Source organism: Gracilinanus agilis, chromosome 4 (assembly GCF_016433145.1).
Source record: "Gracilinanus agilis isolate LMUSP501 chromosome 4, AgileGrace, whole genome shotgun sequence".
Taxonomy (NCBI): Eukaryota; Metazoa; Chordata; class Mammalia; order Didelphimorphia; family Didelphidae; genus Gracilinanus; species Gracilinanus agilis.
The window spans coordinates 425,032,050-425,048,464 of NC_058133.1; the positions used below are offsets into that span (position 1 = coordinate 425,032,050).

The 16,415-nt window shown below is 35.6% G+C and overlaps 1 protein-coding gene across 1 annotated transcript in view; it reads left to right on the top strand.

Moving 5' to 3' along the window:
• MAP3K4 (mitogen-activated protein kinase kinase kinase 4) overlaps positions 1 to 16,415 on the top strand; it is a 140,896-nt gene that overhangs the window by 55,360 nt on the left and 69,121 nt on the right. Inside the window, exon 3 of the mRNA XM_044671820.1 lies at positions 14,577 to 15,940. Within this exon, the coding sequence (XP_044527755.1) occupies positions 14,577 to 15,940 (1,364 nt within the window). The remainder of the gene's footprint in view (positions 1 to 14,576; positions 15,941 to 16,415) is intronic.

Below are 16,415 nucleotides of genomic sequence, written 5' to 3' on the forward strand. Positions count from 1 at the left end.
GAATTGAGGGTAATATGACTATGATGACTTGAGTAAGCTCATGGATGACTTTTATTTCTTTGGGGAAACCTTGAAATATAAGTTATCAAAAATTGTTAACGTGCATTAGGAAAAGTGTTTACAAAATTGTTTGCCTTGAGCTTTTGTCTAAATTTTTGTCTAAATTCTGTCTGTGATCCAGGGCCTGGTGAGTTAAAAAAAAAAAAATTCTTGATGATAGAATTGAATGCCAGTTTTTTAGGTATAATTCTATCTGATCCAAACACTTAAGTTAAAATGCATAATTAGAAATATTAGAAACTTTTTAAAAATAGAAAGTTCTAACTGAAACTATTGCAAGCATTTATTACATGTTCTGTTAAATTGAATTTGTTTTATATCTTCAAATCATGCAATTTTTTATGAAATCTAGCCTTTTAAAAAAAAAAAGTCAGTGCTTTGTGCCTTTAAGAACAATTAAATGTCTTGCGGGGGAAAAATTAGAAAATGGCATGTTGTTCCAAAAATAGATTATACTAGATAAAGTATATACCTATGAAATTTCTTTGAATTGACATTTCTTTGAAAGGAAAAAATTAATATGTACAGTACATCGAAAATTAATGCTAATTAGAAGCTGTTAGGTTTTTGTAAAGATAACTTTTTGGCAGCCTCAAAAGAGGTCATAAGTTGTTGATACTAGATTTACTGAAAGGAAATACCTTTTTTTTTAAAAAAAATCAGTTCCATCTTCCATGATTATTCCAGATTTGGATGTAAGGGAGTTAGTGTTCATGAATCTGGAAGTACAGGAAAATGACTTGACATTATTTTATTTAAAGATCTGGAATATAGTCTTAACAGATTAGTTGCTATTGTTGCATCAATATGCTAGTAGAAACCATCTCAGTAAAAGAATTAAATTGTAAATTACTTTTTTTGGGTACTACTTCTGAACATTTCAACTATTTGACTCCCAGGGGATAATTTTCATTTTTTTTAAATTCTTGGATAAATTCTTAATCTTATTTTGTAAGATTTTAGATATTGACAGTTTAAGACTATATTGCTGTAGTATATATGACCTAATTTGAGTAGAATACATTACTACCAAATAGTTTTGATTAAGATTATTGAACTTATTATATATCCAAAGTATGATATGGTAGCTACAAAAAGTTGTGTGATCTTAAACTATATTTAGAGAAATATAATATCCAAGGATAGGTAAATGATAACACCACAATACTCTACCTTGGTCAGATGATATCCAAAATATTTTGTTGTTCAGATCTGGATGTAACAGTTACGATGGGTGCTAAGAAGAAGTTCAAGAGCATGTATGTATAAAGAGTTTAGCAACAGGGAAGAGAGTAAGGCCAGGAGCTCTTAAGTTACATAAGCAGGTCAGGCTGTAGTGATTGGGGATCTGTAGAACTCAGTGACAAGTTTGGCAGAAATGATAAAGCCTGGAAGACCCTAGGATGAAGTGGTAGGGCAAATGGCATGGTCTGGTAATTCTTTTTCTCAAAGCAAGAATTTAGTTGGTGATGTCTTGCTAATCTAAGGATGTGAATAGGCCTGTCACTCCTCCTTTCTAGTAGCCACTTTGAGTCAGGGAAAGGGAAGGCAGAATACTGCTAAATTTTGATGGACTGAGAGTAAAGAAAGAAAGGGACTTAGACTTGTTCTTCTTGGCTCCAGAGGGAGAAACTAGGAATAATGGCTAGAAGTTGCAGAGATGCAAATTTAGTCTTGAAGTATGGGAAAATTCCTTAATACTTAGTGCCATCCTAAAGTAGAAATAGGCTGTGTTGGGAATGGAATCCAGTGCCCTTTTTGGAGGCCTTAAAGCAAAATCTGGTCAACTACTTGTCATGCATTTTGTCAATGGTATTCTTACCCCGATATGGTTTGTCCCAGTGCCCTCTGAGGTACCTTCGAACTCTAGAATTTTCTAAATCTTTATGGCCCTACAAGAAGGTAGAAAGGACAATTTATGTAGTAAGAATGAATTCTTACTATCTAATATCATATGTTCCAAATGGACCTTTGTTTCTCCTATGACATTATAAGAATTAAGTATATTGGCTATGCCCTCTATGGAGAATTTGTGGGAAAAGCATGGACAAGGATTAGATAGGAAGAAAAGTCCTAGGGGAGCTATAATCTGTTTGCGTAATCTGTAATACTCAGACATTAGTGAAATCCATTAAAGGGTTAAGTAAGAAAAATAAGAGTACTAGTGAAAGAATTAACTTAAAGAATTAACTGATTTTAGATTTGTCTTAAATCAACTTCATTCTTTGAAACTGGTTAATTTTAATTACATTATATAGTATTTTGTACTTTAATTTTTTTTTTATCTACTGAGGGTATTTGGCAAAGTCGTTGATGTAACTATCATTTATTTTAACTGTAATAGAAAATCCTGGATAATTTTAGTTTAACAACTTGAGTAATCAGCTCTTCCTTAATCATACTTAAGTTGTCAAATACTAGTTTTGTGGTTCAGTGATTAGACCTTGTCATGCAAGACATTCTGTAAATCCAATCTAAGACTTGAGTAATTTAGTTCATCTTTTTCAAAATTTATATATGCTTTAAGATTATTTCAGAAAAAGATTGGCTATGTAAATTCAGTACTAATCTTTCTTTATAACACTTCCATATTAATTTTGAAATATTCTCTTCCTATCTTAACTGTATTTAAAAACTTTTTTGTTTTAATTCAGTGAGTTGTGTCTTTTTTCAAATTGATGATAGTCTTTCACTGTTTATATATATATATATGTATATACATTAATACCTATCTATAACTCATATTATTTAATTTTGGATATGTTTGCCTTGTTTCTTCTGCTAGATTGCAAGCTTCTTGAGAAAAAAGATTCTTCCTTTTTTCAAAAATTTTCCAAATTGACAAGCACAGTTCCTTGAACATAGTAGGTCTTAAGCAAATGCTTCTGCCAAAATCTGAAATACAAGATATTTCTTATAGCATTCAGCAAACATGTATTAAGTGCCTATTATTTGCCAGGCACTGTGCTAAGCTCCAGAGATACAAATACAGAAAAAACTGAAAACAGCCCTTGCCCTCAAGGTGCTTACAGACTTATGGGGGGACACTTTGAAGAGGTTGAGAGAGAAGAAGGTAGTGAGAAGTCAAAGGAGTTGCATAGCGAGATGAAAAATAAGATGCTCTGTGTTAAATTCCCTATTTGAAGTTCACATACACTACTTTCCAGTCAGAAAGGCAAAATTATATATTTTTTATTATATATATATCATATTATATATATTATATTAAATTTATATAAGGTAGATTACCAAGGCTGATAGGATCTTGCTGGATGATGAGATTCTCTCTATAATGAGCTTCCTGGGGTATGGTGGAGGAGTCGGAGAAATCACAAAGTTGTTTAGCCTAGTGAGAAAGGAGGAGGGGTGGGTATGTATTTATATATACTTATGGGTGTGCATATATGTACACATATATATGAGTATACACAACACACTATGGATAAATATATATATGTATGCAACATGAATTCAAGATGGTTTTGAGAAAGGACACTAACCACTGGGAGGGTCAGGGAAGGCTTTATGTATAAAGTAGTGCTTTTAGCTAAGTCTTGAAGGAAAACATATTTTCAGAAGTAGAAGTGAGGAGAAAGTACATTCTAGGAATGGGAGGTGACCAGTGCAAAGACCTGGAAACTTGACTCCAAATCTATTTCTACTCTCTTGGTAAGATAATTTTATTAAATATACATTGGAATATTTTATAGTATTAAATATTAACTTTTGACTCTCCCTATTATTCTGCTTTCTTCAGTGAGTTCGGTTGCTGATCCATAGTCTTTCATAGTCCCCCTCTCTGCCCTAGCTCCTGCTTTAGCAGACAACTTCAACATAAATATCAACTCAAATACATAATTTCCTAGTTCCTTAGTCTACTCACTTCTCATGACCTACTTCACTCCACATCAACCCCACACAGAAGGAGGCATACCTTTGATCTTGCTATTACCTAGAAATGTTTGCCTTCCATTTGAAAAACTCTGAAATGTATTTATCTGGTTATAAATAATTCTTGTCTTAAGTAAATGAACACTTCTGTAGAAGTCTAAGCAAAATGGTTTTTACATAAGGTGGATATTTGCTGGCAGACATAGGGAAGGCAGGAAGGGGGCAGACACATGGTTTAAGAATACACAGGGGCCAGAGACAGAGAAACAAGAGCAGGAAGAAGAATATGCAGTGCCAGAAGACAGATATGTGGTACCTGAATGTAGACTAGGGCAGCTGGATGGATCAGGGCAAAGGTCTCTTCTCTCAGCACCAGAGGTCTCAAGCTAAGCCCCCTTATCTGGTGGTGGCAGTGGTGGTGGTCTCTCTGCAAGTCAGTTCTGGTTTCACTTGGAGGTTTTTAAATTTTCTTGTTTGTTTTTTATTTGGGAGAGACCACAGAGTAACTAGCCAAGGGGCCAGGAGTGTTTCCACTCCTGAGAGCACAGTACTGAATAGTTGAGTTAATGTAGGTGATTTTTTTGGAATGCAAGTTTCTTTTAGAATTCTTTATGCAAAGTCGAATTTGCTTAATGCAAATTTATGTAAAGGGAGAACTTGTCTAATATATGATCATATAATATTATTTTGAATTATTAAATAGTATAATATTTATCATCCTATCTTCCCCTGTGGCTTATGACCATTAACCCTCTGTCCTCACAGTGACTTTCATTCCCTCCATCCCTTTGTTTTCTATCAGACTATCACCTTTGTACTGGCTATGTTCCTTTCCTTATCACAACCTCTTGGCAAACCAGTTCAATTCCTTACTATTCTGCTTTTGAATCTCTTATCCTCCTATTCTGTCATTCATCACATTTTGCCAGACCCCAGCACTGGATTACTCAAAATATCAGCTTTTATCAGTCCTATTCACATGCTAATGAATGGAACTGGAAAACTAATGGACAAGTCCCTGGTGAATTTATTTTAATCTCACCTGGACTGCAAAACAATTCTTTATTATTGAGACAATACTATTATTATTCTCCTTTATTATATACTATCCTACTCACTGCAGTGGCTATTCCAAACTTATTTGTGTCTCCTCAAATCTCTTACCCTCACCTCTGAGGGACTTTGCCTGATAGTCAGAATATCCCAGTTCTAGTCTATTCTCCATTCAGCCACCAAAAGTGATTTTCCTTTAACACAAGTCCAATCATGCCACTCCCTATTCAGTAAACTCCAGTAGTTCCTTCTTTCCTTCAGGAGCAAATACAAAGCACTCTGACATTCAGGGTCTTGCATAACCTAGCCTCCTCCTACCTTTTCAATCTCCTTACACTTTACCCCCTACAGGTCCATCCAGTGACAGTGGCCTCCTGACTTGTTCATGAACAAGACATTGCATCTTTTAGCTCTAGAAATTTTTTCTGTCTCCCATTCCTAGAATACTCTCACTTCCTCATCTCTGCCTCCTGTTGTTATAGGGGTACAAATGGTGAACCCCTGGGTTCAGGAAGGAAACCATTCTCAAGAATGAGAAGACTCCAAACTTAGCTTAAAAGTAAAAAGAAAGATTTATTAGTAAGATAGGATTAATGGCCAGCAAAACAGCATGAGTGGAACAGCCATGGGAGGCTGCTCCTGAGTACCCCAATTCCCGCCCTTTTGTATCCTTTCCCAGTAGTGTGCACATGACTCCTTGTACTCAGGCATTCATTGGGTGCAGGGTCTGTCCCAGACCCTCAGGGCTTACACTGCCCAGGTGTGGTCTGGAGGTATATATCTTTGTCTATCTCAACTTAAAGGAATTCCAAGGACTATGGTCTTTGCCTTGGGAGTCACCAGGGCAGGAAGGGGGAAGAGAATTTAGATATTAGTTATTTTTATAACTTGATGCCTTCCTACCTTTCCAGCTTTGATAAAATTTATTTCCCTAGACATACTATACATTTTAGCTGCATCGGTGTCATACTTTTCCCAGTATGTGATTTGCCCTCTGAAAGGTCCATTTTTTTGAACTGACATCCACACTGGAATATTCCCCCCACCCCCTCATTTCTACCCCTATCTCCCTGGCTTCTTTCAAAAGATTTCCTCAAAAGCCACCTTCTACCAAAGGCATTGCTTAGTTCCCAGCTTTGCTTCTTCCATATATTCTGACTTATCTCCAATCAATTAAAAATAACCATTTATTAAGCTCCTACTATGTGCTAAACATGCAGAGCATTGGGGATACAAAAAGAGGCAAAAGGCAGTCCCTGCCCTCGAGGAGTTTACAGTCTGATGGACTCTAGTTATTTCCAGGTTTTTCTCTCCTACTAAAATGCTCTTTTCGAGGGTAAGGGAATCTTTTTTTTAATCTTTTTTTTTTTTTATCCACAGGACTAAGCATAGAACCAGGAAGCATTTAATAAATGTTTGTTGATATTGCTTTACTTATAAAAAGTCAGTAGTTCATTAAATATTTATTAAACCTTTACCCAGGGCAGCTGGGTAGCTCAGTGGAGTGAGAGTCAGGCCTAGAGCCGGGAGGTCCTAGGTTCAAACCCTGCCTCAGCCACTTCCCAGCTGTGTGACCCTGGGCAAGTCACTTGACTCCATTGCCCACCCTTACCAATCTTCCACCTATGAGACAATACACCTAAGTACAAGGGTAAAAAAACAAAAACAAAAAAAAAACTTTACCATGCCCAAAGTACTGATCTGGGGATTTTTTTCCCTATTGTATTTCTGTTTCATTGGTTTAAGGGGAAAACTAGCTCTATTAAAGCAGATTAGGCAATATTCAAGCTATTTAAAGTTTTAGAGTTGCCTGAGGCAATGAAAGATTAGGTGATTTACTGTCTGTTGGCTTATGTCAGAGGCCTTTCAATTTATTTTGACTTAGGCAAACTTCCTGACCATTGTGGCAGTTTGGTGATACAAAAATAAAGTATACCATAGTCACTGAAATGACATGGTGTATGTAATGCAAAGAATATTGTTATTGGAGTCAAGAAAAAGCTGAGTTTAAATCTTGTTCCTAGCACTACCCATTCAGCTATATAGATTTGTTTCATACTTAAGTAAATCTAGCACATAAACAAAAAATAAAGGATCTTGACAGAATGTTTTTAAAACTAGATATAATGGGAATCTTAAAGAATATGCTTATTTTTTCAGCCTCATTTATATGCTTTCTAGAAATTGTTCAATAATAAATATCTTTTGCTTGTACAAAAATATTTATAGCTGTGCTCTGTGGTGGCAAAAAAATTGGAAAATGAGTGTAATGATTAAAAATGATAAAGGCTGATATTATAAGAGAAATTAATAGTTTAATTAAAGCCATGGCCATGTTGATAAAGTATATAATTAGACCAAGCACCCGATAAAAGCTCTTCCAAGATACCGCCAGTGCCATCCTCGCTACACAGCCAAAAAGAGCACGTCATCCCCTCAGAAACTGGAAACCCATTGGATCATGGAAGATGTAGTCTCAAAGTCCCCCACATGTCCACAGGAAGTTTGTCAAACACTACATATCTTGAGGCTCAATATTTCCAAATAGAACCCCAAGTGATTTTAACTAACACATGAGGGAATGTCCTTCTATTGGGGAATGGTTGAACAAATTGTGGTATCTGTTGGTGATGGAATACTATTGTGCTCAAAGGAATAATGACTGGAGGAATTCCATGTGAACTGGAATGATCTCCAGGAATTGATTCAGAGTGAAAGGAGCAGAACCAGGAGAACATTGTACACAGAGACCGATACACTGTGGTATAATCAAACATAAAGGACTTCTCTACTAGCAGCAATGCAAGGATCCAGAGCAAGGCTGAGGGACTTATGAGAAAGAAAACTAGCCACATTCAGAGGAAGAACTGTGGGAGGAGAAACACAGAAGAAAAACAACTGCTTGAACACATGGGCTGATTGGTGATATTATTTGGGATGTAGACACTAAATGATAACTCTAGTCCAAATATCAATAATATGGAATTAGGTCTTAATCAATGATACATGTAAAACCCAGTGGAATTGTGCATCAGCTATGAGGGGTTGGGGTTGGGGGGGAGGGGTTAGGGTAGAGGAAAAGAACATGAAACATGTAACTATGGGAAAATATTCAAAATTAAAATAAAAAATAACAAAAGTATCTTTTATAAAATATAATAGAATAAAATTATATTTACTTAAAACCAATAAGTGAAATAAAAATAAGAGACCAAATGAAACTATGTATTTTCTTAAAGAATGAATTAAATATCAAATCGTGAAAACAGTAAAAATTATATTGAAGAAAATGTTAACAATGATACAGGATTTATTGGTTTTAGCTAACAGTCCTTAGGGATAATTTATATCTCTGAACACTTACGTTAACAAAAGAAAGTAATGCAACTTCTAACAAATTCATTATTCTGAAACAAATTCACAAATTCCTACTTTCTCCTTTTTTTCCCCCAGACTTTTGCTAAGCCTTCTCATGTGCCTTTGATCCCATCTTCCCTAACATCCTGTCATACCCTTTTCTTTCGAATCTTCAACATCTTCCTTCATTCAGCTGATTACTTCTTTACTATCTTTAAACATACCTGACTCTCTTAACAAGTACAAGCTTCACTAGACCTTCTGTCTTAAGAATTCGTCCTGTTTTCTTTCTTCCTTTTCTTACCCAAACTCCTTGAAAAAGCTATCTACCCTTGCTAGCTATACTTTCTCTGCACTCCTTTACCTGCTGCAGTATGGCTTCAGCTCTTATTAGCCAATTGAAACTGCTGTCTCCTGTCAGTGATCTCTTTATTTCCAAGTCTGGTCTTTTCTCATTCTTTATTCTTCTTGACTTGTCTAGTGCATTTGTCACTGTTGATCTCCTCTGTGTTTTCATGACATTGTTTTTTTCCTGATGTGCTTCCTGCTTGTCTGGCTGCTCTTTCTCAGTCTTTTTGCTGGTTTTTCATCCTTGTTATTCCCTTAAACTGTTTCCCATGGTTTTATCCTAGTCATTCTTGTCCCCTCTCTCTACATTCTGTCTTTTGCTAACCTCATCATCTCTATGCAGATGACACATCTATGTAAATCTATATGGGTATATGCATAATCCATTCTTATTCTCTCTACTGTGCTTCCATATCACTAATTGCATATTTGATATTTCAAATGGGAAGTTTTGGAGACATTTTAAATGCACTATGTCTAAAACTTTACTCATTGTTTTTCCTCCTGAAAAACCCTTCCCCCATATAAACTTACCTATTTCTGTTGAAAGCAGTACTATTCTTCCAATCTCCTTGCTTCATAAACTTGGAATTATATCAGAACCCTCATTCTATGTCACTTCACATATCTAATCAGTTGTGAAATCTTGCTATTTCTATCACTTACATCTTTTTTTTTTGCATGAAACCCTTTCATTCCACTAACTACTTCCTTAGTTCATGCCCTCACCAGTTCTCATCTGAATATTGCAATGACCAACAAATTAGTTGCCTTATCTTGAGCTGCTTACCGTTAACAGTCCATCAGTGTTATATATGTTTCTGCCAAAGTAATTTTCACAAAGATCTAATTTGACCAAATGTCTGCTATCAGTCAACTCTAGTGATTTCCTATTGCTACTAGCATCAAATATAAATTCCTGTTTAGATTTTAAAGTATCAATGAATAATATTCTACTTTTCACTTTCTGAGACCCAGCCAGGCTGTTCCCTCCTTTGCACTGGTTCATCACTCTTCCTCCCTCTGTATATTGAATCAGTGATCACATCTCTTGCATCTGATCTCTTCTTTCTACTCCAACAGTTATCACCTTAATTGCATTGACTATCCCATGTGTCTGGAATATACTCTCTCTCTCTTCTTTTAAGATATAACTCAAACAATATCTTATACATGAAGCTTTCCCTGGTCTCATTCCCTCCCCTCATCCTTACCCTCCCCAACCCTTGGTGATCTCCTTCCCAAACTACCTTTGTTGTTAACTCTACAGTTGTTTAGGGGGTACAAGGTCCTTAGCATTCTCCCTTGAGATACTACAAGGGGACTCTAAAGATAGAGTGCTCTGGACCTCAGATCCAAGGAGGCCTAACCCCAGGAGACTGGATTCAGCTCAAGAATGCAAGGGACTAAGCAGGGCTGACCAGCCAATGCAAAAATACAGGAGGTGTAGAACCTGGCCCTGGCACAAAAGCTCAGTTGGATAACTAAAAGTTATAAACTTGATATTATTCTTATTCCCTATTCTTCTTCCCTTTGCGTATTAAATCAATGATTACATCCCTTTTTAAAAATATGAACTTTAAGAAACAAAAAAGACATTCCATATATATTCCATATATATATATATATACATATATATATATATATACAACATAATAAGAGGATTGTATGTGAAACTGATCTTTTATTTCCTACTGCTTGTTTTTTTAAAGTAGATAATTTCATCTATTACTTTCAAAACTGTCTCTCCCCAGTTACCAAAAGAATGACAGAAAAAATTTGAAAACTCTTGTAACATATGAGCGTCATTAAGCATGACTATATCCAAAAATGTATGTCACTTTTTTCTTTACCTTGAGTCCTCTGTCACAAAGTGGGTAGATAACATCATAGGTACTCTGGAGACATAGCACACATTGCCTTGATGAGGATCCTTAAGTTTTTCTAAGTTGTCAGCCTTCATGAATTATTCTGGTTCTGTTCATTTTGCACCATTTTATTTTACTTAAGTTTCTTCAGAATCATCCTTTTCATAATTCTTTAGCCATTCATTCATTTTAGCCAATATTCAGCCATTACCCAATTGATGGATACCTTCTTAGATTTTAGATTTACTTTTTCCTCTAATCACCTTTTTTATTCTGTCCTTCAGCATCTGGGAGTCTATTCTTCTTGGTATACCTCCCTGGTATTTTTCTCACCCTTAGTCCTCTACCACCTTCCCTGTTTATTTCCCTATTGAGTTTTAGGTATTTTTATACCAAACTCTGTATGTCTGTATTTAATTTTCCTTTGTCTATTTCACATGAAAATGTCCACGTTGTACAAACTCTACAGACCTTAGCTCTTTCTTCCCCTGATGGGGAAGAAACCTGAGAAGTACTGTGCCAAACACAGAATTCCTATGAGACCCAGGTCCTCTTTCACAGAACAGGAAGCAAACCTGAGAGATATAGTGCCTGTAAAATTAAGGTAATATTTATTAAGCAAGGACCTACATGTGCATGTGAATAAATTAGCCCAATGCTAAAAGGCTTAAAGTTTAGCTGGCCAGTGATTACATATATAATTCTAGTAAAGGCATGTCTGGAAGAGGGGCTGGAAGAGGGGCTGGAAGAGGCTGATCCAGGGAAGGATCTGGGCTTGGTATGAGCAGAGACTTCTAGGGACAGGGAATGATAGATTGCCCAATTCAAAGGGTAACAGAGACTTTTTGGTATGTATTTTGGGGTACAACAACATATTCTTTATTGTGATAAGCAAGGAAATAATCAATTGAGGGAAGGCATTTGGGATTAAGCGGGATTGGGAAAGACTTCTTGTAGGGAATTTTTCTGGGACTTGAAGGAAGCCAGGGAAAGCAGGAGGTAGAAGAAGGGAGAGTATTCCAGGCATGAGGAACAGTCAGAGAAAATGCCTAGAGCCAAGAGGTGGAGTGTCTTGTTCAAGAAACCAAAAGGGGAACATTTTCACTATGTCAGAATATGGGTATGGGGTTGGTGTGTAGTGGGGAGGAGGGGTTGCTGAAAAGTGAAGATTGGAAATGGCAGAGGAACTGTTTTATAAGGGGCTTTGAATGCCAGAGAATTTTGTATTCAGTCTTGGAGGTGCTAAAGAATTTATTATTATTATTATTTTCAGTTTTATTTATCTGTCTTTTGATTTCCAAAATTTCTTTTTCAGGGTATGTGAGGGGGATTATTAATTTGCTGATTTGATGGGTGGGGTGGGATATGGCTGGATTTGTGATTTAGGATAGTTACTTTGGTAGCTGATTTGAGAATGGATTGGGGTGGGGAGACTTGAGGCAAGCTCAACACAGTCTGTTGCCATAGTCAAGACATGTAGAAATGTGGGCCTGTACTAGAGTTGGGATAGTGTTAGAGAGAGAAATGCATTGGAGAGTTGTTGCAAAAATGAAATTGTCAGCCCATGGGAATAAGTTACGTTTTGGGAGGTAAAAGAGTTGGGAGTTGAGAATAGTTCCTAGGCTTCAAGTTGGAGCAACTAGAACTAATGGGAGTACTACTCTTGGCAGTAATAGAGCAGTTTGGAAGGGAGCTTTTAGGAGGAAAGATGATTCAGTTTTGGACACATTGAGCTTAAGGTGGCTGTTAGAAATCAGATTTGAGATATTTAAAAGGCAATTAGCGATGCAAAAGTGGAGGTCATCTGACTGTTCAAAGTGGATAAGTGGATTTGAAAATCATCAAAATAGAGATGATAATAGAATCCATGAGAGGTAATGAGATCACTAGGTGAAGTAGTATAGAGGAAGTAGAGAAGAGGGTCCAGGACAGAGCCCTTTAAAAAGAAGCCCTTTAAGAAGAGGATGTTGGATGGTGTCAAAGTCTACAACTCTCTTAATCCCCTTTTTCTCCCCTCAAAAAAGAAAACCAGGCATTAGGATTCTGAAGAGTCATTCTCCTCCTATTAAAAATGTTAACACTATTCCTCATACACCCGATTCCATTTCCTCAAATAAATTTACTTTCCTAGGTTTCTCTTGCCTCTTTTGTATTTTAGAAGTCCTATTCAGCTATGATCATTTTTATCAGAAATACTTTTTAAAAAATTATTTCTACTTTGTTTATCTTATCAACTAAATGTTCCTTTTATTTTCAGTTTTATTTATCTGTCTTTTGATTTCCAAAATTTCTTTTTCAGGGTATGTGAGGGGGATTATTAATTTGCTGATTTTTAAAATTGGCACAGATTTGTAAAGCACCTAATTTGTTCCAAGCATTGTTCTAAGTGCTGTGGAGATAAAAGTGCAAAGAATGAAATTCCAGTGGGAGAGACAATAAGTACATATAAAAACATATACAGAATAAATACAAGTACGCACACAAAAAAATATTCAGCTTTGCAGGGTGAATTATTCTTAGTTGTAAGCCAGTGTCTTTTGCCTTTGGAGTATTGTATTCCAGAATTCCCTCTCATTTAGAACAGCCAGGTGATTCTGGCACCAGTCCTTTAATATTCAAACTGCTTTCTGGCTGCTTACAGTATTTTTCCCCCTGGATTTTGGCTACAACATTCCTTGGATTTTTTTTTTTCCCTTTTGTGGTTTCTTTCAGGAGATATTAGGTCGATCTTTTTATCTTCAATTTGCTCTTTGGTTCCAATAGATCTGGACAATTTAAAATTAAGATTTCTTTAAACATAGCATTGAGGCTTTTAAAAAAATTCTAGTTTTTCAAGAAATCCAATTCTTAAATTATTTCTCTTTGACCTGTTTTCCAGGTCATTTGTTTTTATATCAAATATCTTAAATTTATTTTTTAATTTTTGTTCTAATATTTCCTGTTGTCTCATGGAATAATTGATTTCTGTTTCATCTATTCTAGTTTTCAGGGAGTCCATTACTTAGGTAAGGCTTAACACTTTCTCTTCTAAGCTATTTATTCTTCTTCCAATTATTTCTACTAGAACTCTTATTTCATTGTGAACAGATCACTCAGCAGAGGCAGCAAGGTAAGCAGCCTCATATCCATTCAAAATCTTGCATCCTTTTAGTATTGCACTATGTCTTTAAATATCCATAATATAAAAGATAATGCAGAGAGAAGCTGCTTATAAATGCTATACTGTTGACAAGCACCTGCCCTTTTTCCTATGTTTTAAAAGTAATTGCCAGAATCAAAATAAGTTAAACATATCTTTGTTACCTGTTTGTTTTTTTAAGTTTTGCAAAAATTAGTGAAATGTTGGTGAATTTGTGACTATTGGTTTGCATGCCTATATTTTCTTACTTTAGTGATATGTCTTCTATAATTTTGGATATAGATAAGAGAAATTAGCTTCAAATCATCATTAGGTGATATGAAAAGAAATCATAAAATATATTTGCTATGCTTTAGAAAAGGTTAATAAGTCTTATAAAAGTTGAGAACTTAGAAATTTTTGATAACATTAATTTCTACCTAATTTTCAGAATCTAGAAGTTTCAGGTAATATAAAAGACAAGAAACTGTAACAAATAACAATCAGGATTTAAAAAATATTTGATCTAGTTGTGACTGTTTACTATTTTGCATATAGTATAATATAATTTATATAATAATTATAGCTGATATGTGCGCATAGCATTTTAATGTTTGCAACACTTTTTAAATATTTTATTTCTTTTGACCCTTAGAACAATCCCATGAAGTAGATCCTATAATTATCCCTATTTTACAGAGGAGAGACTAAGTTTGAGAGACATTAACTTACTTGTCCAAGGCTATATACAACTGCTAAATGTCTGAGGCAGGATTTGGGTTCAGATCTTCCTGACTCTAAGTCCAAGGTTTTTAGCAACCTTATTTATTCTGGCATATATATTTTTAGAATTAATGCTATTTTGTTATGTTTTCTTATAGAAAAAATGAATGCACCAAATCAGCTTCCTCACAAAGACACTGGCAAAACAGTAGAGAATGTGGAAGAACACAGCTATAAGCAAGAGAAAAAGATTCGAGCCACTCTTAGAACAACGGAACGGGATCATAAAAAAAATGTACAGTGCTCATTCATGTTAGATTCAGTGGGTGGATCTTTACCAAAAAAATCAATTCCGGATGTTGATCTAAATAAGCCTTACCTTAGCCTTGGCTGTAGCAATGCTAAGCTTCCAGTTTCTATGCCTATGCCTATAGCCAGAACTGCACGGCAGACTTCTAGGACTGATTGTCCTTTGGAACGCTTAAAATTCTTTGAAACTTTGCGACTTCTACTAAAGCTTACCTCAGTCTCAAAGAAAAAAGACAGGGAACAGAGAGGACAGGAAAACACATCTGCTTTCTGGTTTAACCGATCCAATGAACTTATTTGGCTTGAGTTACAAGCCTGGCATGCAGGACGGACCATTAATGACCAGGACCTTTTTTTATATACTGCCCGCCAAGCCATCCCTGATATTATTAACGAAATCCTCACATTCAAAGTAAATTATGGGAATTTTGCGTGTGTGAGAAATGGAGCTAGTTTTAATGGTACTTCAATGGAAGGACAGTGTAGAGCACCCCATGGAATCAGTGCTATGGGTTATTCAAACTATCATGAACATCTCCAACGCCAGCGGGTCTCATTTGAGCAGGTAAAGCGGATAATGGAGCTGCTTGAATACATAGAAGCACTTTATCCCTCTTTGCAAGCTCTTCAAAAAGACTATGAAAAATATGCCGCGAAAGATTTCCAAGACAGAGTGCAGGCACTCTGTTTGTGGCTAAACATTACAAAAGACTTAAATCAGAAACTAAGGATTATGGGAACTGTTTTGGGCATCAAGAATTTATCTGACATTGGCTGGCCAGTGTTTGAAATACCTTCTCCCCGACCATCCAAAGGCACGGAACCAGAGGAGGAGGGAAATGACACAGAAGGAGAAGTGAAGGAATTAGATGCTACCACTGATGAAAGTGAAGAAGAACACATCTTGGATCAGAGTGTAAAAGACCTCAGACAGGCTATGGAAAGCAGTTTTGACCTCCTGCCACAGGACCATTTTTCTAAGAAGTTTGACAGACTCGAATCTGAAGATGAATCAGTTGCCTGGGGAACATCAGAGTACAGTGCTGAAGCAGGCTATAGTAGATACTGTCTAACTTCTATATATAGGCCATTCGTAGACAAAGCGCTCAAACAGATGGGTTTGAGGAAATTAATTTTAAGACTTCACAAGCTAATGGATGGTTCTTTACAAAGGGCCCGTATAGCATTGGTTAAGAGTGATCATCCTTTGGAGGTAGGTTTCTGGTGGACACTAAAAAGAGATTATAGTTTTCACAATTTCATGTTTCTTGTCAGTTTGAATGTGTATTTATTAATTTAGCATTTACCTCCTTGTAGTGGTATTTTCTCATAGTGTTTCTATAAATAAGTGCTAATTATCTTTTCAATTTAAAAGTCCTTCATTTTAAATAAATGATTTAAATGAAATTTAAATATTCTTGTTTGATGAAAATTAAATGGAATAAAAATCTTAAAACATTTTATAAGGTAAAAAAGTAAGCTACATAATATTTATATAATAAAAATATTTCAAGATGACTAGTACAAATTAATCTATAAGAAAGAAGGACATTAAACAAAGTGTAAGTTGTATTTAGGAGGGGAAGAAAGTCACTAATTCAAATGTAGCCTAAAGACAGACAAAATGAGAAGAAAATTTAAAAAAAAAAACAAGCAGGAGTGGAAGTCTCAGTTGATAAAAAACTAAT